The sequence below is a fragment of the Manis pentadactyla genome, chromosome 1 (genome assembly GCF_030020395.1).
Source record: "Manis pentadactyla isolate mManPen7 chromosome 1, mManPen7.hap1, whole genome shotgun sequence".
In the NCBI taxonomy this organism is placed as follows: Eukaryota; Metazoa; Chordata; class Mammalia; order Pholidota; family Manidae; genus Manis; species Manis pentadactyla.
Window position 1 is genome coordinate 7,369,074 of NC_080019.1, and position 26,921 is coordinate 7,395,994.

The 26,921-nt window shown below is 40.0% G+C and overlaps 1 protein-coding gene across 2 annotated transcripts in view; it reads left to right on the forward strand.

Moving 5' to 3' along the window:
• INTS9 (integrator complex subunit 9) overlaps window positions 1-26,921 on the forward strand; it is a 90,060-nt gene that overhangs the window by 31,370 nt on the left and 31,769 nt on the right. For both annotated transcript variants that reach the window (XM_036888953.2, XM_036888954.2), the window contains exons 3-8: window positions 4,036-4,096; window positions 7,331-7,393; window positions 10,892-11,031; window positions 12,404-12,490; window positions 20,438-20,558; window positions 21,395-21,529. In XM_036888953.2, the coding sequence (XP_036744848.1) occupies window positions 4,036-4,096; window positions 7,331-7,393; window positions 10,892-11,031; window positions 12,404-12,490; window positions 20,438-20,558; window positions 21,395-21,529 (607 nt within the window). The remainder of the gene's footprint in view (window positions 1-4,035; window positions 4,097-7,330; window positions 7,394-10,891; window positions 11,032-12,403; window positions 12,491-20,437; window positions 20,559-21,394; window positions 21,530-26,921) is intronic.

Below are 26,921 nucleotides of genomic sequence, written 5' to 3' on the forward strand. Positions count from 1 at the left end.
CATTTTCTCTTTATACATATGCATATAATTTTTTCTGACCTATTGAAAAGATATGGACATAATGCCCATTTACCACCTAATCATTTGTGTGCCATTTCTTTTATGAAGGACATTCTCTTACATAACCACAGTACAATAATCAAAATCAGGAAACTGGCACTTGACAGTAAGCTAGTATCTAAGCCAAAAACCTTATTCGTATATCCCAAGTTAACACCAATTTGTATTTCACTATAATGCCTTTTGTAGCAAAAAAAGAAAAATAGCGATACTGGTCCAGGATCCAGTCTAGGTCACACATTGCGTTTGTTGTCAAAGCCTCTCTTATGACCTTGTCATTTTTAGGCAGACAGGCTATTTTATATAACATCTTTCAGTTTGGGTGTGTATAATGTTTCCTCCCGATTAGATTGGGGTTCTTTTGGTAAAAGTACCACACAAATGATGGTATATATTATCAGAAGATGCACGATGTCAGTTCTCTCCAGAATCACCTCTTAGAAATACAGATCTAATCTTGTCTCTCACCTGTTCAAAATGGTTCAGTGGTTTTTCTTTGCTTTTGGGATAAATACCAAGTTAATCTTAGTATATCAGGCTTTATGCCTTCTACCTCTCATATTTGCTCTTTGTTTTCTTTCGGTTTCAAAGAAACTCATCTCCTGCTTGTCACACATGGTTCTTTCAGCCACAGAGGCTCTTCTCCACCTCCCAACCCCCAATCCCACTTTCCTGTAGCCTGCTTCACAGGAGCTCATCTCTCAGGTCATTTGTGCCTCCACTTCCAAGTAGGAAGGACACAGAGATGGCATTCTGGGTGGCGGAGGAAGGGGAGTGTATGGTCCCTTCTTAAAATGTCCTGTGGACAACCTCTTATGAAGATGCCCCTGCCAAAGTCTGGTGCGATTGGCTGGAGAGATGTGCTGGGCCTTGTAGCTGTCCTCTTTCTCTTTCCCTCCAAACTCTGCCCTTGTTCCAGTTTTGCCTTGATTCTACTGCTGTCCAGATCTCAGCTCAGTCATCTTAGACCCTGAGAATCTTTTGATGCTGCCTAGACCAGTCCCTCCTTAGGGGACTTTGTGGTGCTTTGTACTCTACTGCTTCATCATTTTGGACATCTTCTTCCCTGTTTCTGTGATTATTTGATGTGTCTGGCTTCCCTGCCCCCTCAGGAGAACAGGTATATTTGCTCACAGTCACATTGCCAGCACCTGAGGGCTTAACACATAAATAAAGATATATTAATGAGTGAGTGAAGGTGGACCTGTCATTCTCCTACACCAAATGATGAGGCTGTTTCCTGGTCCCTCCTCATGGAAGGACCTGGCCCATCATTACCTCCTCACTCCTACTCTCTGCTCCCACACCACGCTGTCAGAAGTGCCCGTTCTGTGTGAACCCATAACGCCTGCTGCCACCCATCACTTTATTCTATTGTAATTGCTGTTCACTGTCTCCCTGTGCTGGAGTGCAGACTCCTCAGACCCAAGGATTATTTTATTTACTCTCATATCCCTGCACTTTGCATATGTTGCTCAAAGTAAGCTTTTACATTTTTTGAATGAGTGAATGTAGTCATGCCTCTTTTCCTTATTATTTTCTAATTATAAAAGTAATACATTTCAAAGTAGGAAATGGGAAAAATGGAAAGTGAGAAGAGAAAATAAACTGCCTATTCTGTTCATTCTACCTTTCATTATTTTTCTAGATGATAGATATATTTAAAAGCCTTATTTACGTATGGGAATATTTTACCTTTTTGAATAAATACAACAAAAAAATTTTGTGCACTTAAATTTTTTCTTGACTATAACTTTTTTTAATGGCATCCTTTTTTTCTAGGAAATTGTTAAGTAGTGGAATCAAAGATCTGTTATCTATGATCATAACTTTTCTAATATCTTTACCTTCCATATCTTATTAAAGTAGAATTCTATGGAGAGACTTCTGTTTCCATGTTTAAGAAACTTACAGTCAAATCTTGTAATCATTAGGTGCAAAGTAATAAGCCTCTTCTTGACAGCTTAAAGTTTACTAACTCTTTCTGGTTCAGTTATTAACTCATTGGAACTCAGTAACCAAATTCTTTTCATCTCCATAATCAGCATCCCTCTGCCATTCGGTGACACATTGCTCTGGCCCTTCGTCTTTGGCCCTATTGTTACAGCATGATCCTGCTCTCTGAGCTTTCAGTCCCATCCACTAGCAATTTCTCAAATCAAGGATACCTACAGGTGTTTCATACAAAGCTTTGATGTTATTTTTAAAAATGTTCAGCAAAAATTAAAACCACAATACCTGATAATTTTACTTTTAAAAAAATTATTCTCTGATAAGCAGTGTACAATGTCTCATCATTTGTTGAAGACAACTAAGTGAATCAGGCATCTAATTTGAAGGCTGATTCGTTTGTGTCCACTGTGGAACATACAGGATGCATGTCCTTTTTGACCTGGTTCTTTTTGTAAAGGGACATGGTTATATATGACCTTCTTCTGGTGGGCATGAAATGAGAACAATATTCACATTATCTTATCTTTACACTTTTATTAGAATGCTTGGTTTTATAATCTGATCTTATAGTAAAACATATTTTTCGAGAAGCAATAAATCTGTAAGTGAAAACGTCTATGTGACTATGAAATGAGATGGGAATTAAATAGCTAATGATGGTAGAATGTTTTTTCTGAGAGTTAAAGCAGAAAACTCACAGACTTAAAAAAAAAGTTAATCAGATATAATATATACAACCAAATTTGATTCTCTAAGTAGTAATTTTCATTCTTAAGTATTAAATACAAAATTCTCACTTTTTGATTAATAAAGACAATGTAAACAGAATGTCGGCAAAGGGAGTGTGGGACTTCACTACATTTACATCCTTTTCTGTAAGTTTGGAATTATGTCAAAATTAAAAGTTATCCCCCAAATTCTCACTTTTTCCCTAAAAATAGATATGTGTATATTTTATTTAGGTTTTTAACCTTTTCTAGAAGACTGACAGATACTCACATATTTATGTTTCTGTATGTCATTTGTACCTATCACCTAGTTAGTTACAAAGTCGGAATTTGATAAAATTATTTTGGCGAGAGGATAAGGGAGTATTTAATTTGGTTTCTGATTATAGAGTCTTTTAGTCCCACACCCTTACTCTGCCCTTAATTTTGACTTTACACACTCATTTTGTGGTGAAGTGCTACCCTTTGCCACCCAACTTGTACTCCTAAGGAAGTGCTTTTCTTCACACATCACTTAGGTCATTAAGTTTTTCTTCTTACCACCATTTTTTTTTCTCCTAAATTACTTGCCTTTCCGCCTCCGGTATAATTCTTCTGGTTAAATAATAGGGCACACAGTTCAAATGTGAGATTACGAGAGTGAATGATTTCTGAGTCCAGACTCTTTTGGTGTGACACATACGTGAAATTAACCTCACCTTCTAGGAATTATTCGCTTAGATAATGCTGTCATTTTGTAACACTTAGAAAAACTAGCTTCGTTTTTGACAAGTGGAAGCTCAAGCCACCAAATGACAAGTGACTAATCCGTCCTGTAAGCACTGAGTCCAGAATGTGGACTTGACTAGAACTGAGGTGTTTTTATTTGTAGTGAGTCCTGGCTGAGGCAGGGCCTCTGCCCCCGTCTTGAGTCGCTGTCTCATCCCCAGCATGATGATGCCATTTGGCCTTCCCTCCAGGCTTGTTGTCAATCACAAGCAAGGTGAAGTCCGGGGGTAGTTGGAAGGCTAGAAAGTGGTTTCTGAGTGTCTTGTCATTCTTTTTCTCTTCGTTATTCTGCATAGCGTTCTTTCAATTTCCCCAACTTCGTAAACTATTTGGCTTTTTGTTCTGTTGGTACATATTCTCAAACTTTATACAACATGGTTATTTTTCATGTTTTTGATTAGCATTTTGGGTGAGCACCGCTTCCAGTAATTTCAAACTGTTTTTAACTTTATGGAGGCAGTACAGTCACCATGAAATCACTGAGGATTATAATCTATTTAGGATAATTAAATCTTTTGTTTTGCAGTCCCCGGCTGTCTAATCTTCCTGGCTGGTCCCTAAAGGACGGAAATGCTTTCTTAGACAAGGTAATGATAACTGAAGGGTATCTACACCCAGTTGGAAGCTGCATTGTCATACCGAAGCCACCCTGTAGTAATGGGCCTGATAGGCTCATTTTTTTCCCTATCTAGTCTCCTGAAAAATCCCTAAGTCCATGGAAGGTCTTCAATACTTGGTGATGATTGTTTTTAAGAGTGTTTTTTTTTTTGGAAATCTCAGTGTTCAGATTCAGGTGCATTTTTTTTTTGGCTTGTGTGTAAAAATCTAGAACTTGTGCTACAAATACATTTTATGACCACAGCAAGACAACTATTATTTTGAGAAATGGTGATGAGAGTTTCCAAAGTGATGCTCTGCAGAGAATTCCACCCAGCTCGTTTCATTTCAAGGCTGTACGGATTCTGTGACCGGAAGGAGTACAACTGTTGTTGTTTTTTTTATTGCCTTAAAATCCTCAGCAGTGAGTTTTAAACTGCTTCTATCCGGGGTCAGATCAGGCTTTGTGAAAAGTTTGGGTCTTCCTCTGTGGGTGATGAGAAGCCATGAAAGGCTGCGGGAGGGCAGTGTCACCGCCGAGGGGCTCGGCTGGAGCAGGCTGCGGAGCCGGAGCCGGTGTTTAACCTCCCGGGCGGTGTGTCCCTGGGGGAGTGGGAGAGAAGTGCGTTCTTAGGTAAATCCCAGCCCATGACCTTCGATCCTGTTCCAGCCTTCCCTCGGTAGCCTAGAATGGACAATCTTACAGCTCGTGAGGAAAAGAACACAGTTCTAGGAATCTCGGATCTGGGATCCTATTGTGACTTTAACCACTGACTAACAAGGCCTAAAATAAATGACTTAAACATTTTTTTTAAGGCTATTTAATTTTTGACATTAGATTATCTTCACGGTAATTCCTACCTCAGGTCAGTATTTAGGCAGTTAACTTACAAAGGAGAGACAGGAGTTACAAAAAATGTTAAAACTGTAACCTAGTCAAATATATACTAAAAATAACCAGAGGTAAAGGAAGGGTAAAAACTTTAAAGCTCACCCGTGCCATTCTTAGTTCTCAAAATCATCCTACCTTTCCCAGGTTTCACAATTGAAAGACTGACAAGAGTTTAAAGATCCTTAAGTGATTCATTTGAACAAGGCATTTCCTTCTTGTAATAGATTCTGTTAAATAAAGAGGTGCTCTTTCCAGAGTTAATTCCTGTAACTGCACCCCAACCGCAAGTGCAAGCCAAATGCATAATTCGAAACCAGATTTCCCTCACAGCTAACTGTCAAATTATGTCACATACAGGAGCGTGTGCACCTGATTTCAGCCTAACTCTCGCGCTGGCTGTAAATCATTGTTCCCTGAGAAAGACTTAGAACCATCTATCACCAGTGCATTGTGAGCAGAATGACTCGCATGTGCATGTGGGAGCGTTTCATTAGGAGGGAGCGGTGGATAAAATGCAGTGACATTGTCCCTGCTCAGAATGGCAAGTATGCTTCTGCAGGCCAGGAGGGGTGAGAGCCTCCAAGGATGCTTTGTCTTGTGACGTGGACGTGCCCTGGTACGTGGCATCAGGGGAAGATTACTGAGCCAATTTAAGACCAGGCAGAGCTTTGAAATTTCCCATGATTTGTCTTTAATCATATTTAATTTCATCCTAGGGGATTTGGGAGTCTTCTCCCATTAAACATAATTCCTCATTTGTTTTTAGCTGGCAGGTACATTGTAATTAAGCACTGTTTTTGTCTCTTTTTTGGCTCAGCTTTTCACTGGTTAAATGTTTCTCACATAAGGAGAGGAACTAGAGTTTTCAGTGGGAGACAAAGGGAGGAAATACCTACAAAGGTTCTGATAGGAGACTTGTAAAATTCAAAAGGAAAATGAAATAGTTTAATACCCTACTTTCAGATAAAGATAGTGAGTAAAATCATTCAGACTCTGATACATAAATATAGATACATATATATGAATATATAGAAATATATATCGAGTGACTAAGGAAAACATGATGGAACAAAATTCTAAGTATTTTTCTTTTTCTGGAAAGAGCAAACTGTCAAATTCTGTCTTTTACAGTTTCAGTTACAAAATCATAGATAGCTTTAACCTGGATGAAGCAAAAGATCGTCCATAGATTTCAGTTTGGAGTGTCAGTGAGGGAAGACAGTGACCCTGGTGGCCTCTGGAGGTGTCGTAGCAGGCCACCCGTGCACCTTCAGTCTGCTGTCATAATTGCAGCTGCCAGTACCTGTGTAGCTCTGCCCAAGTTTTTTCCCCAAACTTACCAACTGCAGGAGTCGCTATGGAAATATACCAGACCTGTTGTCCCTGGGTAGGCTGACTCTAAGCTCCAAGTTTTATACCATTTCTCAGATTTTCCCCGTGGGGATGAATGAGTCCCAGTTGCCCACAGTGGTATGTAGGTCAGCACATGTCCATTACCAGCTGCCTCCCTTTCCTTTTACCACTTGCCTTGCCCCGACTCTTTTTCAGCCTCTCCTTTGGAAGCTTCTCCAGGGTCTGTTTGTGAGGGACTCCAGACTAAGACAGGTGTATTTAATATGGTAGGTCATTGGTGGAGCAGCCAGGCTTGCCAGGTTCTCTTTCTTTGTAAGCATACTCTGTCCTTCTGCATGAACACATGTGGCTTGTAATCCAAAATAAACTGTACGCTCTGCAAGGACAAAGATTATATCCACAGAGGAAATGGTGACAGTTGTTTAACCCCTATTCTCTACTCTTGCTGTCCCTCCTTATGTGCCCCTTGGCAGGGGGAAAAGAGGCTCTAAGTCATTTGTCTAGGGCCAGGCCCCTAACCTGACTATATAACAGAATCACTAGAGGTGAGTGTTATACAAGTTCCATGGCCTCATCGCCAGCGTTTGGGTCCCTTAGGTCTTAGGTAGGGCCCAGGAATCTGTATGCCCACCAGTGCTCCCAGATCATTCTGGTGTTGCAGTATCATCCACACAGGTGTTATTTGGAAAGGGTTGGGTCGTGAGTCGTGGAAGCAGCATGTGCCCATGCATGGCTTCCTTGAAGAGGCATCAAGAAATGTGCGTTCAGATCCTGAGTTAGCCAACAAGCCATTTTTATCCTGAATAGAAATTTAGCCTCCCTGAGCCTGAACAGGGAACAGTTGGCTGGAAAAACTTTCTAGCTTCCCACCAACTCTAGCCATCTGTGATTCTTCATGGAAAGTTGAGTTTGGGGATGAAATTTCTTTGGTGCTGTATGTATTGGACATCTCTTCCTAGAATTTTTCCTTTTCTTCTAGGAGCTAAAGGAGTGCTCAGGTCACGTATTTGTGGATTCTGTGCCGGAATTCTGCCTACCAGAGGTAAGATTAAAGTGAATCTTACCGTAGATACAAAGTATATCTTGTCATATCTCAAAGTGAAGTCAGGAAATAATTTTAAGAGGCTTAGCTTTCTATTTTCAAATAGAAATGAATCTGTTATTCCACATTGTTATACAGCTAAAATATAATCATTTAGGAGCTTTTTATGTTGTCTGAAAGTCATTTTAAGTCACACTCTTCTTCCTATTCCTAGCTCTTCTTGTAATCCCCTCTGACATTTGTACAAGGGCATAGTTTTGAGCAAGATAAAGAAAAAACTCAAACCTTTCGGTTTTGTTATTATAAGTGCCCATGTCTTAGATGAGCCATACTTTTCCTACTCTTGCTTACAGTGGGTAATTGGCAATCACTGTTATTCAGCCAATACAGTAAACTAAAACTTCTTCCTGACTTGAAATATCATCTCGAATATTGCTAGAAATTCATAAATTCTGAATTGAGTCATGGATCTCCATCAGTTACATTTTGTTTCCACAGTGAGCCTTCTTAGAAGTGTTTGGGACCAGGCCCATCATTTTAAAGGAAATGAAATCAGTTCCCATTAGTTGAAATGAAACTAATCTCAGCAGACAGGCCTAATCCCCAGAGTGGCCTGGATAGTGTTGTCAACAGACGAGGTGTCCAGTAGCAGTGGCTCGTCCGGCATTCCTGAGGAAATCAGTGAGAAGCCACCATCCTGTTCTCACCGTGCACATGATAGGTCGCAGTGCACGGAGGAAATGCTCTCACCATTCGGTGCTAAAGGGAAAAGCAGATGTGGCAGTCTTTTTCCCATCCTTCTGTCCCCTCTTCCTCTCTCCATTTCAGCACTTTCTTTGATCCTGTAGGTAAATGTTTTTTCAGCTCTTTGAAGTACGTGTATATGCCCTTTTGGGGTAGTGGAGGGAAAGACAGGAAGAAAAAGAAGGACATGGTAATTGGTGGTGGCAAATAAAGGAAAATGTTTGAGATAAAGTAGTAAGAAAGGTGAAGGTGGAGTTACCAAGAATCCCGCACTCCTAACTGCTGTTCAAGCCTTCTTGTCATCTTCATTTGTCATTTGAGAATGGGTGGGCAGTTCCCCATCTGTTCAGAGATGCCTAATCCCAGGTGCTACACTTACTGTCCGTTTACCACATGGGACCCTGACTGCTACACCTTCAGTTTATGGACAGCAATGTAGAATTTATGAGTTGGTGGTCCGATGACGTCCTGCCTTGCTCCACAGAGTACTGAACTTTGAAATTAGGCAGTTACTGTTTCACACCTCTTGCTGGGCTAAGGATTATTGATGTATTTAGGGTTTTGGGAGGCATATAAGGTTTCTCAACTTGCATTGTGTTATAACTTATTATAGTTTATATCAGGTTAGTCACTATTTTAGGGTAAAGCTAGAGCATCATATGATTTGGAGAAAATGGGAGAGTTATAGAATCAGGACAGAGATACTTAGCACGTCCAGTCCTTCTGCCTCGTGGGTGAGCCAGGCAGACAATCCCAGTCCTCATGGAGTTTGTAATCTAGTGCAGCTACCTTAAATATCTTTGTATCCCCCAGCCCACACCATAGACTGTGTATAAGATGTAGGACAGTAAAATAAACAACCAATAAACTATGGTTGCTTGATCCAATTCATGATCTGTCAAACTCAATTGTGTACAAGTTTAAAGTTAAAATATGAGTATATAAGCATTATTTGGATGTTAAATTTATTTCTCAGAGAAAAAATGTTTGTGTAGGCACTCTTGATGTGTGTGCAGACAGAATATATGTGTATATATTTTTTTCTCATGTGTCCTCACAAAACTTCTCATTCTAGATTCTGTGGGCTGATTATTTTACATTAAAGAGAAATTTCAAATATTCTCGCCCAGTTGCTATATGTGAAAGGGGAAGTGGAGATGGTTTTGAGCTTTATTGTTGCTTCAACTGTGGTTCCCTTGTTTTCTTCTGGATCTTTCACCCTGCCCTTGTGTCTTAATTTCCTTACTTGTTTAAAATGGTTCTAGAGAGGGAGAAGGGAATGGGGCCAGCAGAATGTTCCAGGACTCTTCATTATGAGGATATTGTCCTGGAGTGCAGCGCACAGCATGGACTAAGGGTGGTGTCAGTTGGCTGTTACTGTCATTAGGCATTTTATTCACGCAGATCGCTGTTGCCCTAGCGGTGAGCAGCTTCTGACCTCTAATCTACATGCGGTCCTCAGGAGCTGATTACGCCTTGGTGGCTTTATTAAATTAACTTATTGTATATGTAAAGTCATTCAACCAGAAAATACCACAGCCAAACGGCACACTGTCTCTGTCATTTGCAAGGATGGTACAGACTCTGTTATTTCTTTTCCGTGGGGAACATCTCAATTTCTTAACTAAAACACTTCCTTGACTTAGCCCCATGCAGTGCTAGGGCACCATCCCATTTCCCACGGGAACTTCCTGGAGGGAGAGCTGTGTGCCTGAGGGGATGGCTCTGAGCCGAAGCACCTCACAGAGGGTGCCGCTTGTAAGGAGGCGTTCCTTCATCGACAGTGCACCAATGTCCGCTGCATACTGGCTGCCACAGCTGGGAGGGGCAGAGAAGAGGCACACTGGGTTCTTGATCTCAGACACATTTAATATTTCAAGAACAAAGTGACAGTCTGGGGTGCTATTGTACGGAATGATAATTGCCAGAAGAGGGGCATGCATAAAGTACCTTGGAGTTCTGAGGACAAGGTGGCTTTCATCTGGGCAAATCAGGAAGGCTTAGTGGAAGCAGGGAACTGAGCCTTAAAAGACAGGTAGAGCCTGAACTTATGGGGAAACATCCCCTTCTACTGAAAGAGTTTCCATAACATTTACTAGCATTTCATAGCATTTTCCTTTATCTGCCAACCTCTTTTCCCTTTTTCCATGACTAATGGAGTAAAGGGTAGACTTGGAGTTGAAATTAGGATAGACTATGAGGGTATAATTTCCTCTGATGACACTGTCACTGTGGTTCTCTTTGGCTCTGTATCCAGCACTAGTGGTCAAAAGTTACCCCAAAAAACGTTGCCTTCCACGTGTGACGTCTGATGAGCTGGTTTCTACCCGCTGCTCCCTCTGTGTCCCAGTGAGCCGTAGTGGTGGTGCATTACATTCTAGATCCCCACACAGCTTATATTGTGCTTTTTCTGCTTCATGTTGCCTGGTTCACTTGCCAGTGCCAGGCAGCAGGTGCCCAAGTGTCCTGTTGCCATTTATCCTCATGCATCTAACTCAGAGCTCGGTTTCATAAAATCGGATGGCAGCTGGTAGACTGGCTGCATCTTCGCTGTTGGCCACCTGTCCTACTTAATGTCAATATCAGGAAATACCCTAAAATGAGAGAATAGAAGTGTTGCAGGAAAGACATCATTATTCTGTAGTACAGAAACGACTTCTCTGCATTCTGACAACATCGTTTTTCAGGCCCATCGTGTTGATCTATGTGCACTGAACAGGTATATATCATTCCCTCCCCTTCCTTCCTTTTCAGACCGAGCTCATAGATCTGTCTACGGTAGATGTGATCCTCATCTCTAACTATCACTGCATGATGGCGCTGCCCTACATCACCGAGCACACGGGGTTCACGGGCACAGTGTATGCCACAGAGCCCACCGTTCAGATCGGCAGGTGAGACATGTTCATCTCACCGCACTGGAAGGTGGCTGGACAAATCCTTCCTTCAGTGCTGACTGGTTAGTGTCAGGAGCAGTTGTTATTTGCTTCTGAGCAGCTGTCCCAAAGAACAGGCATGAATAGACAACTCTCTAGATAAAACAGATGTTCACTGGAATTGCCTAGAGATTGATGCTATGAGTAGTCTTCATTAGTCCTTTTTTTCTTCTAACAAAAAGTGGAAGAAGGTGTCCACCAAGGCAGCGCCTCTGTGCAGACGATATAATTAGGGGAGGTCATGTTGAGCACGATGCCACAAAAATGAGGTCCAAGAGCTTCAGGAGAAAGGCACATAGCATATTTGAGTAAAGAAACTTTAGTACTTGCTTTCAGAATGTTCCCTCTTGGACGGCTTAGTGCAGACTATAAATGGAGACAGCTTGTAAAAAACAGGGTAAGTAATTAGATGGTTAAGTTAGCTGTACCTTTGATGGAGTGAAACTCAGGACCCTAAGGAGTACAGACCTCGGAGCCTTCCTCTCGCTCTGAGAATGCTCCACCGACTCTCCCTACCCTCTCCAAGCCTTCTTGAGGCAGGTGGCCGCTTCAAGTATCCATAGAATCATTTAGTGAGAACAATTGTGAAGAAATTACCCCAGGAAAAAGAATTGTGTTGAAGAAAACTAACAAGTATGACGTAAGGTGAAATATCAAGACCCAAAATAAGGAATGTAGGTGTCAATATAGACTCTTAGTTTTGGATTCTAGTATCTTGCAGAAGTCCACCAAAAAAGATGGAATCAGCAAAAATGAAACAAAATTTGTCCTTGTTTTGTGTCATCACATTACCTACAGCGTGTACAGAAAAACATAAGGGATCAGAGGCAGAGACATAGGAAAGTAAAACACTCGAGATGATCAGTTTCAAGAAGATAAGCTGAAAACACTGGACTACAGTCTGAACAAGTTAAAGCTTGAGTGTGGACACACCAGATGGTTCTCCGGGCAGCTGCAGACAGAAGGATGCCACACCTTGACTTGCCAGAACTAGTACCAGTCCTTCAAGATGAAAGGAGGTGGTATTAGGAATAAATAAATAAGTGGAAATGGAATAAAGTTGTTCAGCATTCAAATGCTAATAAATTTCAGGCTTGTTTTAAAGGTGACTTAAATCATTTACATTCTGAATTTTTAACATGGAAATTCAGTGAGGTGGCTAGGTTTTTGTTCAGCATTATGTAAAGTGGTGCCCAAGTTTATGTGCAGCAGAGAGAAAGATGGTTGAGAGGCTGAAAGCAGACAAGCTGTTTCTCACAGTGTTAAGAGTTCAGTGTTTTCTGATTTCCTTAGGAGTGTTCATCCCTTTTTTTTTTGTTTATAAACTCAGGCTTCTCATGGAAGAGCTGGTGAATTTCATTGAACGCGTGCCCAAGGCTCAGTCGGCCTCCTTGTGGAAGAACAAGGACATTCAGCGGTGAGCAGCAGGCCTGTCGACTCCCCTGGACAGCAGAGCCTCCGGCTTTGCCACACTGACTCGTTCGTTTACTTGTTTTATTCTTAAACATGTATACTGTTAGAGCTAAAGATTCTCTTTTACCTGTTTTATGAAAGGGTTGTTTGACTCAACCAACATATTGTGAGAGGCAACAATGTCATGTGCAGGGTCCTGTGCTAGGTTTGGGAGTTAGGAAAACAATTGGCTCTATCATGGCAGCGCCCATGGGTTAAGGGGAAATCAGACAATTAAACAAGTATATTACAGTCCTGGATGGCATGTATTATAAGAGATGCTTGATCACAGTGCTGTAAGCACTCAGAAATGAAGAACTCACTCCGTAGGGAAGCTGAGGAGGACAGTCCTTAGGCGATGACAGTTAAGGCAGGTGTTGGAGGAACAAGAGGACTTTTCCAGATAAAAAAGGTCAGAAAGTCGGGTCTGGGCACAGCACTGCAGGATATATATATGTTCCAGGAGCAGAGAGAAGTTAAGAGTGGACTGCAGTGGGTGAGGAGAGAGGTGGCCAGTGATCTACAACATTCCACTGGAGCAATGAAGCTTCTAAGGTGTGAAGTTTGGCTTTTATATTATTGAAAGTGGGAGGATTATAAAGAGGAGAATGGTGTGATCACGTATTTGTTTGGGGAAAGTAACTCTGAAAGTAGGTGCAGAAATTCAGGCAGGCGGACCAGGGGTAGGGCTGTGCCAGAAACCCAGGGGAGAGAACAAAGGCCCGAACTGAGGCCTCATAATGAGCATGAAGGGTCAAACTTAACAGAAATTTTTGAGATAAAACTGAAAAGATTTGGTAAAAATTGTGAAAGAGGCTGTGATGTCATAATTAGGAAGATAAGAGGAGAACCATAGTGGAAGCCACAGGGAAAAGGGAGCTTCCCGAATCCCAGGCTTGTCAGTGGCATCAGATGCTGCAGAAATACCATCACATAGGATGGAGGTGAGGCCCTTGGCTATAGAAATCCCAGGGAGGTTAGTCTCAGGAGAGGGCTAGGATCAGAAAACAGATTATAAGGTCTGAAGTAAGTTGAACTGTAACAGAGGGGGCCAGGAGGCAGTTTGACTCTGCTTCCAGGCTCTCCCGTTTATTTGGCAGCAAAGGACACCAGTCACTCTTAACATACTGCAGTCTCTTTAATCTACCAACTGCTGCCCTCACCTCCAGGCACCACAGGAGTCCCAACTGTCCGCGCCTAGCATCCAGAACCTTCCAGGTGTAGCATCCAGAGCCTGGAGTCAAAACCCACCCTGTGACTTCTTAGATGGCGCGTGTTGCATGTCTCCTGCCCGAGTCCGCCCTTTTCCAGCCACCTTGTCGCTGGGTTCTCTTTCCCTCTGGTCAGTGATCTGTTAGCCGTGTGGTTATCTAAACTTCAAAATGTCTTCGTTTTTGTGAATATTGTTTCTACAAGAATAAGTATGTGTAGCTCAGAGAATATGCTTTGTTTTTATACTGTAACTGTCTCTCAGTTTGAGCATGCGAGTCTCCTCTACACAGTCCTTTGTATACACGTGATTTATTTTACTTAGGTAACACTTGCTGTGTGCCAGACACTTTACTCAATGTTTTATTCAATTCATTTAATTTTTTAACATTATCATCTTACAGAAGAGAAGCAGGCACAGAGAGGTTAAGTAAGTGGCTCGAGGTCGGCCAACTCCTGAGCAGTAGGATTTGGATTCAGACCTGCGCAGCGGGGCTGCTGGGCTCCAGAGCCCGTGCCCTTAGCCCCTTTCCCGGCCGCCCCCAAGCCCACACCTGCCTCTTCCCGCATGCCTAGAAGCCCCTTCTCATGTGAGCAGGAGGAGTATGTTTCACTGTGTGTTTTCTCCCGTGCTTTATGAATCTTCTTTATGTCACTCGCTCCTCGACTGCGGGTCCGGTGTCTGTATGGCTTCACATCAGGAAATATTTTCTGGACATGCACGTGTCTGGGTCTTCTGTCTGGACAGGAATGGCTTCCTGGACCTGAGCGCCCACTCGCTTAGTGCAGGGCCCCTCCCCTCCTCTTTGTGTCCCTCCGGCCCGTCACTCTGCCTCCTTCCCCTTTTCTTGTCCCTCCCGTGTGCCCCAGGCCACATCAGACCAGTGCTTCCATCTCTCTGTTGGGAGCCTTGGGACATTGTTTTCTGTCCCTGTGGAACATGTACACCTTGGCTTCCGTTACTTCCTCCTTTTAAATTTATATCCTTTATAATATTCGGCCTTAGATAATTTTGGCACACCAGAAATGTTCAAAGGTTGCTGTTTCCTGACTCCCAAGCCCTGTGCCAAGTCTTAGGAAGTCCCAAGTCCTCATTTTGCCTTTTCTTCTGTGACCTTGGGCAGAGTCCTTGGCAATTTTCCTTTGCCTCCCTTTCTTTGTAAAATGCACAAAATAACAAATGACTGACTCACAAAAGTGCCGTCTTGGGTAGGGTAGGGAGGAGAGTGAATTGAACTGGAAGGAGCAGAAAGTTAGGGAGGGGCCCTGAAAGTTATTTCATAAGATGCTTAAGAAATCTCCCTTTTTAAAAAAAAGTGCGAGTTGAAATAAAACCTTGAATTTGCTGTCTTGCCACCTGGTGGGCAAAAATCAGAAACTGTTGAAAGCTAGCTTGGTAGAGGGGCAACAAGAATAACTTGCACTATTGGAGGCCTTATCTCATTGATTCCACGTGGGCCTTATCTCATTTATTTCATACAAACCTTATCTCATTTATTAAATTTATCATAACAATAGTGCTGATCAGGTCTTTTGTTTTCTGGTCAGGCATTTTGTTTTGGCTTTTGAGCACAAGATGAACCATAGTTACTGACAGAGAAAGAGAAGAGCCTAATTATTGGGAAGAATATGCCGAAGTGTCAGACAGACCAAGAAAGCTGTGTCCTCTTGTTCTCCTGGATAAACTCAGCATGAATATTAGAAGTGGTAGGAGAATTTGAAGAGCTGTTTCATAACTGACATCAGATAAAAGAGTTCTCTGGAAATATTCCCCTAGAATTGAACAACCTTAGGCTGGAATACTTAAAGTACCTCATGGAACAACATTTATACTGAAAGATTTATGTCACTTCAAAATCTCTATCACAAGTCAGTTGATTTCTAGTGTCCCAAGGTACTGTGGCATACTATACTAAGAAACACTGTTTTTTGCTATCTAATACATTGACATTTTTCCTAAGCAGTATGGGCTGTGTCTTCTCTTTATCTTTTTATTGTTTTTTCTTTTTCTTTTTTTAATTCCTGCACTCCTTGTCCAGTTCCTCTAAAGTAGGTGCCACAAACTCAGATGCCTCCAGGGATGGGAAAGGGATGCAGGAGTGAGGTGCGTATGGCGGGCTGCTGGGAAATGTGGGCTGGTGACCAACCACAGCCCCAAAGGGGGCAGCCCACCCCAGCCTCAGCAGATTGTGGCTGTGGGGACATGAGCCCATGGCTGCCAAATTTCCTTCTCTTTTCTGTTAAAGAGAAGCTCGTAACCTGGATATTTGGTATGTGTTTCTTTTCATCTTTTAAAAATGTTGGCTCACACATTTAAATAAAATCCTATATGATCCAGGCAAAACACCTCATTGGGTTGTATTTGAGGCTCGAAACCCCAAGTATATATAATATGTACATATTTATACTTAAGTCTAAGTTTTTGACTTATGCTTAAACCTTATTCAAGCAGTCTCTTGTTGAGTGCCTAGAATTAGTGCATCTTAGGAGCATTAAGTTACTAATAAGACCACCAACTAAAGAAAATGATAAAGTATTTCAAACTCATAGGTCAAAGGAATCTGACAAATGTCCTTAAATCATTTGAAGTTTGTTTGAATTAGCATTTGATTTAGTATTAATATGTATGCCCCAAAAAAACTATTGCTCTCACTTTTCGGCGGGTGTCTGAGTCTCTGCCTCAGTTGACCCCACTCCTTGAGATTTATTTAGAAGCTAGTCATCCTTCTTCCTCATTTTGACATTGCAGTTTGCCTTGAAAAAGAGATTTTGAAGGGTAGGAAAGGGAGAATCCCTTGCAATATAATTTTGGAGCCTCTGGCTTTCCACACTTCAGAAGCTTCAGAGCTTCAGAGCTTAGGTTTTTTAATGAGAAAATTTAAAGCAAAATATTCCATGTAAGAAACTAACCCAGCAACTAATATTTTTTGTGTAAGGCTAGTGTGTTTTGTGTAAGACTGGTAATCTACCATTATAATTAAGAATAAATCATTACAGGATACTGTCATAACCCTCTCACATGCATTAAGAAGGTAGGCATTGATATGTTCCTGACTGAAATGTTAAGACAATTTCCAGTACTCGGAGCTTAAAATGTGGGCTTATACCTTAAGAAAAAAGCATACTGTGCTTGAAGTCCCTCTGTGCTGACGCTCCGCAGGCATTGACCAAGGTCTCACTGTATAGCAGAAAGAAAGTAAAGTTATGGGCTTGGTGGTCAGACTAGTGTTTGAATTTCAGATCTGCCTCTTGGTAGCTGCAGCAGTATATTTATTCTAGTCTCTGTTTTCTCATTTATAAAACAGAAATAATATTAGGAACTGCAAGGGTTGCTGTGAGGAATAAATGAGTAATGAGAGACCTTAAAATAGTGCCAGGTACATAGTTGGTGCTCAGTAAACACCAGCATCCTTTTCCCCTTTAATGATACTTGGTTCATATGCCACCGCCCTTCCAGCAACTAGCACACATCTGCTTTCCAGTGCCTGGCTTATCCATGGATATGACCTTTCCTGATGAAAGCAAGGAAGGTATGTAGTAGGAGGAAAACCAACAGTCCCACTGTTGCCTCTAGTTAGTTAGCTCTGTCATTCATTCTGGGACTCAGTCTCCTTCTCTTCAAAATAAGAAAACTGAATTATGTTACCTCCAAGTTCACTTACGTTACAGGTCTTGCAGCTGTCCGAGGGAGAGGCTCCTTAAGCCTGTGCTCACGGAGTGGCAGTACTCTGAGGGAGTATCGCGGCTTGTGCTTCAGCTTTGCAGTTTCCAGAAACCTAATCATTTCATTTCACTCAGAGTTGATTAGCCTCTGAAGGACTGATTGATGCTAACTAAACTCCAGGATATCGACTGACAAACAAAAATCCCACTTAATCGCTTTATTCTGAGATTCTGCCTGGCTCCAGAACTGAAATGGCTCATCTGTCTAAGACACTCTGTTCTGGACAGCAAGTCCACTTAAGAGATCAAATTACAGATAAGAGTTTTTTTGATGAGCATAGAATTAAAGCAGAGAGAGTTTAGGTCCTCTTAAGAGTTGTTTCTATCATGCTTCGGTAGCCTAAGCAATTGCCTTTGTCCCTTTTAGAGATAAATTCATCTAAAACAAAATCAGGGATCACAGTCTCATTTCAGGTAAGATTGAAGAATGCTTGATTTTCAGGCTCCACTTTTGCTAAACTCCACAGAGGTCGTCACTCTGCTGACACAGCTGCACTCCACCCCGTTCACATGTATTTCAGGCATACATTTGTTAATGAGAGGAAAAAACTTTTCTGCTTCTTGTACTCTTTATGTTCTGCTCTTCCATTCATTTTGTTTGTTCATTCATTCAGCAGACACTTAGAAAAAAGCCCGACCAATGCTTTACTTATAAGCTTTTAAGTGATCCCTGTGGACTTAAAAGTCTTTCTCTTTAACAAAAACACATGATCTTGTGCTGGTAGGACGGAAGAAGAAACGGCAGAGCTCCCGCATGATGTCAAGTCACTGGGGGAGAATTTGTTAAGTACTCAAGTATGATAAGAACACAGCAAAACAATGAAATCTTTTAGAAAGTACTTAAACATTTAGACTCTGAGAACTTGACTTTGATAAATTAGGCAGAAAAAACACAGCTAGTACCCTTGTTCGACTTATCCTAAATCAACCAATAATCCTAATGGCTTTGAATGACTCAATAAATGCCTCTCTAATTATGGCCTCAGGTAAGCATAAGGAGAATTTTAGAGAAAGCTAAGTTAGACAAGATGTTAGTAGACAGAGGGAAGTAATGACAGTGACTGAATATCTCAAAAGGGGGAAAAAAGATGTTAACAAGAGGAATTTGTGGGTATAAATATGGAATTCAGAGGACTTCAGATGTTTTTTGTTAACTTTCAGGTGGCTGGCATTATGATAAGTTTATAGGGAAAGGCCTGAATAGATTAAGACATAGTTCTTGCACCCAAGGAATTTGTGCAGACTACATATGAAGTGGCAAGACTTAGGCTGGGCTTGGCAAGCTAGGTAGGGTTTGAATGAGGGAGGGGATCATTCCTGGATAAGGAAACAGTATGGGCAAGATTATGGCAACAGAGCATAATAGTGGTGACCTGCTTGGTTAAAATCAGCCAGTGCACACCAAAAGGAGAGAAGAGTTGCAAGTTGACATTGTACAAAACAGTACTGAAACATTGTGCCTTTGAAAAAGCCAACAGTACATTTGACTAATTCCTAGTTTAAATCTTTTGTCTAAATGAGAGAAAATTTACCAAAATTGTTAATTTGTTAAAATATAGTTACCCAACATAGATGAGAAAGGAAACCTTTAGACATTTTGAAATAGAGAAATGACAAATAATTAAATAGTTTTAGATTTGAAAAACAGTGTAGTCAGTATTTAAGGTACCCAAATAAGATACCCAAGGAATTTAAGCATAAGGGAGAGGGAGGTGGGGAATTAACATGAGCTGAATATCATATATATTATCAATGTAGATGGAACATGTATATATAAAATTACTCATTTGCTGTGGTCCTTATCAATTTTCCATTTAGAAAACTTGAGTTCTGGTTAAAAAAAAATTTTTTTTTTTTTAAATTTTTAAAATTTTCTCTCATTTTTTTGTGTTCTTTCTGCAACTCTTGTTACTTAGATGTCAAAACTCCTGGCCTGGAATTCAAATTTTTTTCTCCTTTTCCATTTTGTTGTTTTTGTTTTGCCTGGGAAATTCTCTAAACTTTATTTCCTAACCTATCTATGAGTTTTTCATTTCTGAAGAATGAATTTCAGACCACCAAAATAACTATAGAAATATCAATATTTTGGCTGGTAGTGAACACTTAACAGTTATGTAGAAAAATAAGACCAAGTAAAGGTTAAAAGGAAGAAAAGATAGCATACTACATTTCGTATTTTGAAGCTAACCTTTTTATTATAATTTAAAACACAGGTACCAAAAAACATGCAAAATTAATATGTAATTAATAAATTATTATAAAGCAGCCATCTTTATAACTACCACCGGGGTCAGAAAATAGAAAACTTCCAGTAATTCAGAAGCCCCTCCCTGTCCACAATCCAGTCACAGCCCACTCTGAACCATGTACCCTTCAATCCGTGGCAGTATCGTCTTTTTTGCAGCTCAGATTGTCCCACCGCTGAACAACGAAAGCCTCTTCATGTGATGTGTCTGCTGTGCCTGTGTGTTATGAAATTCATCAGAAAATATTCACTTAGTACCAAAAAAAAATAGTAAAGGGGGAACAGAGGAACAAAAGAGATATTAGACATATAGAAAACAAAAAGTAAATTGGTAGGTGTAATCCAACTATATCAATAATAATATTAAATGTAAATGGATTAAACAATCCAGTCAAATGGCAGAGATAATCAGACTGGATAAAAAAAAAAAAACAGTAGCCTCCTATGTGCTGGATAAACAGAATAGAGGATAGAAAAACAACAGAGAATATGAAACCAAAGTTTGGTTATTTGAAAATATCAACCAAACTGACAAAACCTTTACCTAGATTGAAAAGAGAATATCAAATTATTAGAATCAGAAATGAAAGAAGCAACAGCACTACCAACCTTACAAAAATAAAAAGAGTTATAAAGGAATCCTAAAACAATTATATGTCAGTAAGTCGGACAACTAAGACAAAATGGACGAATTACTCTATAGCATAAAGAAACGGTATTGTGATCTACTTATAGGCTGCTGCCTTCTCCTCTCAAGGACGCAGTGGAAGTGTCAACCTGGAGAAGATGTTATGCAGCGCAGGAGGTGAACTCTGCCCTTAGTAAAGTCCAGCTGGTGGGATACTCTCAGAAAATTGTGAGTGTCGATATTATTTTAAGGGATTCATGAATGCTTTTGATTCATAGTTACTCTGGAAGAATCTTATAGTTTCCTTTTTTAAGCCACTTAGTCACTAGGAATCTTGTACTATCTGTCATTTTTCTTCATCCTCCCAGGTTCTTACTGATTCTTAACCAAGTTTTTCAACAAATCCTGTCATTTTTAGGCTCACCTTCAACCTCACTTCTAGACACACCTATTGTTCCAATTGCTGAGCTTTTCACATTCCCAGTCACTAGCCAGCATTCTACTGGCCAGCATGTCATGAGTCAGGAGAAAGGCATCTCATCCTATTCACTTTTAAACAGTGGACACTACAGATCTGGGACAAGTGAGATAGGGAACAGAACATAAAAGAGACCAAGAAGCAATTTGGCAAGCATAACTTTTGAGCTCTGACCTGATAATAAGGGTTCCCATTTCTGTTAACTAGTGCCCAGAGCTAGTCAGTACAGGACCAAGAGATTAACACCTAACCTGGAAAAAATAAAAAACAAGTGTCTGTCTCTTTGGGCCCTTTGGTAATATATCAACTCTGCATTTTAGCGATGGAGGCCTGGCTGCCCGGCAAGGTGTGGATAGGCTCAGACTCTCAGAGAGGCGACAAGTAAAGACTAGAGAATTGCTGACTGTGTCCACCATAAGGTCTCCATCACCATTCTGTTTTACTTTAAACTTTCTGGTTTACTTTAGAATAGTTTCTATTTGTAAGTGGAGAAGGACATGTCTGTTACATTTTCCTGCAAAAACTCATCTGGAGTGACTGCATCGCTGAAAACTAATCCCGCATTCTTACTGTGGTCCTTTCCTAGGAGCTTTTCGGTGCCGTCCAGGTGACTCCGCTAAGCTCTGGCTACGCCCTTGGAAGCTCCAACTGGATTATCCAGTCCCATTACGAGAAAGTGTCTTACGTCTCTGGATCCTCCTTGCTTACCACACACCCCCAGGTAATTCTAATTCTCTTTTAACAACTCAGCTTTTTAGTTACTTAACCCAGATTCACAGTGTATCCAGAGTATCATCAGCTGTTTCCAGGTGCACTGCATTTTATTGTAGTAAGTGCTTAATATAAGATTGACTCTTAATAACTTTTTAAGTATACGTTATTGTTCACTATAGGTACATGTTGTACAGCAGATCTCTAGAGCTTATTTATCCTGCTTAACTGAAACTTTGTGTCCTATAGATTTTTCATGTTCCAGCACTGAGGATTACAGATTCCTCTCTAGATCCTGTTGCCTTTACTTTAACCTCTAGGATTCTGAGATTTGTTGCCATTGCCACTTCCAGTAAGCATAGCCTGATGTGAAATAGTGATGGTTACGTGTTTAGTTGTCAAATATTGTTTAACATTTACTGAGGACCTGCTGTGTGTTAAGCACCCATTTAGGTGTTTGAGAGTCAGTGGTGACCCACAGGCAAAGTCCTTGCTCATGGATCTACATTCAATTGATGTGTGGGGGGAGAATGGTGTGCAGGAAATAAGTGAATAAATGTATAGAGTAATTTCAGATGGTAGTACAAGTTACTGAAAACAGCAAAGCAGGGTTGTTTATAGAGCAATAGAGACTAGATCAGATTGGATGGTCTGAGAAAGCTTGTCGGGGAGCTCTCATCTGAACTGAGACCTGAAGAAATGAGCCGTGTAGAGCTGTGAGGGCAAAGCATTTCAGGGACCTGGAGATGAAGAGCTCCTGAAGCAAGAACCCCCCGGGCATGTCTAGAGTGGAGAAGGCTGTGTGACTGCAGCTTACTGCCTGCAGTCAGCAGGGAGGTCCAGGGGCTTAGCAGAGGCCAGGTCAGGCAGGACGCTGCAGGCCATGATGAGACATTTGGCTTTGGCTTTAATGTGTGGAGGGGAGCACTTGGAAGATTTTGAGTTGGCCATTCATTAACAGTCATATTTGGCAAGAAGCTAAGTACATAAACATTGTTTTAAATGCATTATTTATTCCATTTTAGGTACTTGTAAAGAATTTATTGTCCATTGCATAAATCCTGGTTCTTCCCATGTTTGTAAAGGAAGGCAAGTGAAGAAGAGAAAGTTAGCCGATGGAGAGATAAGTAGAGTTAACTTGGGGAAGTTCATATCCCATTTCAGTATGGGAAAACGAACGACTGCTCAAAGTCTAGAATAGGATGCTTCTGAGCTGCCCATCTGCAGTGTTTCTGTCATACCTTCTTTATAATCAAGTTTTATCTCAAGGTCTAGAGGGAACAAGTTGCTATTTTTTCCTATAGCTAGCAGAATTCTGGGCCTTCCCCGCTTACTGAAATCGAAAGCCCATCAATGTCATCTTAATCTGCTTCATTGAATCAAAATATTTTATTGGCAGCTTCTATCATTCTTGATATATTCTTCCATAAAAGATAGGAAGATTACTTGGCTGCTAACCCTTCCGATTTGTCCTGCTTAGATCAAAGCCTTTACAGTACTGTTGATGTAATTTCCAGTAAATTACTCTTACAAGGTCCATAAATTTAAAGGGAAAATAGGGTCCTGAAAGTAATGAGCAGCATACCTAAGTATAATTAATTTTAATTTCTAGCTGGCAACCAGTGTTATATGTAAAAAAGTAAATTAGATTTTCTTTTACCCAGATAATTGGATTCTATATTGAGTAAGCAGGGAAAAGAAAAGTTTTGAATTGAAAAAAAGTTCATAGTCTACTTCAGATGTCCGCAAACTATGGCCCACGGACCAAATTTAGCCTTCCACTTGCTTTTGTAAATAATAGCAACACACATTTAGTTATGGATTGTTGTATAGCTACTTACACATTATAACAGCAGAGTTACACGTTAAGCTTTACAAAAAATGGCCAACACCTGGTCTACTTGAATGGAACCCTCACTGGCTAGAAGAATGTAGCACTGCTGTAGTCATCTAATAAGCAAACGGGAATGGGGCTTTGGATTAAGCCAGAGGCACTAAGAAGGAAAGACAGAAAACATTGGCAGGCCTTTGATTCAACATTCATTGAATGCCCACTGTCTTAAGAAAGGACAAATACAAGTAAATATTTCATGCCTAGATGACATTGAGAATGGTGATAATGACACTAATCTAGTTGACAAGGAGGAGTTGGCAGGGTGAATGTTGGTTTCAGGAGAGGGTGGTGGGTATGATGAATCGTATTTGAGAGAACACTGGACCAAGAACTATGGAGCTAGAACAGGATATGAAGGCAAGCCTGTAGACAGGGGGAGCTTCATCAGATTTTTTAAAGTATGTAAATAGGGCTAACAGCAAAAGACTGAGCTGTGGGGAACATTTGCCAGTAGACAATAGAAAGAAGAAAAATGGTCTTGAAAAAAATGGAGCGTTAAAATTGATGCCCAAAAAGTTATGGAATCTCAAATTGAAGACGAGAACTAGCTCTCTCTGAGCACAAGGTCTTGGTATTAAATTATCTGATATTCAGCAACCACGTTGAATCCTCATACTGGTTCTGTTAGTGTTAGTATTATCTGCAAAGAAATAATGTTTTTGTTACTTCTCTTCCAATCCTTGTGTCTTATCTTTCTCCTATCCTATAACCAAGCTCCCTAGGCTGATGTTAAACAACTGATGGTAGTGGCATCCTTGTCTTGTACCAGAGTTTAAAGGGAATGCTTTTGTAGTTTCCTCCTTAAATATGATGCTTCCTGCACCTCTTTGTCACGTGAAGGAGTCTCTCCTCTCTTGCTAAGTTTCTAATTTTTTTTAATGTGCTTTTTCTGAGTCTGAGATAATCATGTGATTTTTCTCCTTTAGACCATTAATGTAGTACATTGTAATGTTAGCTTTTCTCACATATAACCATCCTTGTATTCCTTGGATGAATCTTAATTGATCACAATTTATTCTTTTTAAACACCCTTCTGGAATCAGTTGGGTCAGTATTATATTGAAGTTTGTAATCTGTATTCATAAGTGAAAAAGGGACCCATACATTATTTTCTTGTACTATTTTTATTTGTTTGGAATCAAGGTAAGTTAGTCTCATAAGACGATTTGAGCACCTTCTTTTTCTTCTTTTTTTTTTGTTTTATTAAGGTATCATTGATATACAGTCTTATGAAGGTTTCACATGAGCAACTTCTTTGTGGTTTCAACGTTCACCCATATTATCAAGTGCCCCACCCCACCCCACCCCACCCCATTGCAGTCACTATCTGTCAGCATAGTAAGATACCACAGAGTCATTACTTATTACTTTTCTTCTCTGGAGCACCTTCTTTTTCTAATGTCAGAAATAACAAGTGAGGGATTATCTTTTCTTGAAAGCCTATTATTCCCCATAAAATTTTCTAGGCCTGGGATTACCATCTAAATTTTTTCACAGTTATTGAACTATTTTGGAGGGTCAAAACTGTGCCAGTTTGGGCAGAAATTTGCCCATTTTGCCTGAGTTTTCAAAATCATATGCATGGAGTTGTTTATAGGCCTCTCTTGTTTAAACTATTTTGTGTAATTTTATTCTCATTCTAAATTTTTATTTTCACCACCCCTTTCTTTTTTATCAGACTCGCTAGATGTTTGTCTACATTACTAATTTTCCTCAATATGTTTTTATTTTTAATTGTGCTGTTGTATTTTCATTCTCTGTCTGCCCTTTATTATTCCTACCTTCCATCTTTGGGTTTACTTTTAATACTTGCCTTGTTTGTTTTCATCTTTCTCTGCTTTCCAATAAATGAATTTAAAGCTATCATGTTCTCTCTTAGTATCATTTAACTCTTAAAATTTTGATACATAGTGCTTGGTCATTCATCTCTAAGCTGATGATTTCAGTAGCCAAAGGTTATTTTGTGTGCTTTTGATTGTTTCTAGTCCATTGAGACAGCTTAGACTTAGGGTTAGACAAGACTTTTTTTCAAGTCATACTTATGTTTCAGGATTCCAATTTTCTTTTTGTTTTGCATTATTGGAAGGGTACACTGATTCACTGAGGTTTGTTTAGGCTTACTCTGAAGCTTCATCTGTTTTTGCAAATGTTCTCTGTATGTTGGAAAAGACTTCACCATTGAGTGAAAAGTTCTGTATGTATTTATTCATTCAAGCTTGTTGTGTTATTCAAGTCTTTCATATCTTTGCTTAATACCAGTTTCTGTCCAGGATGTGTTATTTGTTGATTTGTCTATTTCTCCCTATAGTTTCACCAATTACTGCATTTTACATTTGTAAGCTTTATATCCAGGGGTATATATGTTCATAAAAATTATGTCTGATTGATCAATTATTCATTTTATCAGAATGTTTTCTTTTTTTCTTTATCAAAACTGCATTAAAAGTCAAGAGACATTTTCTGCCTCCGTATTTGCCTACTGTTTTTCCATCTCTTTATTTTAATCCTTTCTGTATCCTTTCCTAGTGAATCCCTTGTGGACAACATTGTAGGGGTTTTTTCTTTTTCTTTTTTAATCTAGAGGGTCTCTTTTGAATGTTAACCTATTTATTTGTTTCTTGTAATTAAATTGCTATTGTATTGGGGGGTTTATTGTTGCCATCTAATTTTTAGTTAACTTCATTCTTTTCCCCATCCTTTCTTGCCTTCTTTTAGAAGGCTGAAGTTTTCTCTGCAAGTTTGAACGCATGTGTTTTATTTTTATTCTTCTGTGTTGTTCCTTCCTTTATTTTTCCTGTGAGTATCTCAAGCATGTCAGGTCTGTATGTTCCCCTGCAGAGCCACACCTTCCTGTTGTCTCTTCCTCCCTGTCCCTCTTTCTTTCCTCCCACCTGCCCACCTGTCTAGAATTTTAGTTCTGGGTCAGTTAGAATATACATACAGTGGTGGCTATGTTGCTTATACAACAGGGAACTTACATGGAGGGTTTTGTTTTGCTTTTTTTCAACTTTCCCATAAATCTCATAATCCTTTTAGATTTACTTTTCTTCTTCCAGGAATATTTGAGTGTTCACCAAGAGCATCTTTAAGTGGTAAACCTTATGAGGCCCTATGAATTACTAAGAATATTTTTAATTTTTCCTCATATTTAAAGGATAGCTTGGATAGATATAAAATTAAAGGAAAAGAACTTTGAACCTATAAAGCTTTGTTTTCCGCTTGTATCCCTTGTTGCAGTTATGGACTTGTGTTCCTTTGCTCTTAGAATTTTCACTTTGTCTCCAGTATTCTTAATTTTACTGTGATGTGACTTGAATGTGTATTTTTCCCTGTCTATTAGTGTAATACTCTGTAAGATCTTCCAGTTTCCTTTAATGTAGGAAAATCCTTAATCATTTTTTAAATTATTTATTCCTTCTGGTTGATTTTTTTATTCTATTTATAGAACTAACAGCATATAGATACTGACACTTCTATGCTTTCCATATCTCTTTCTTTTATATTTTCT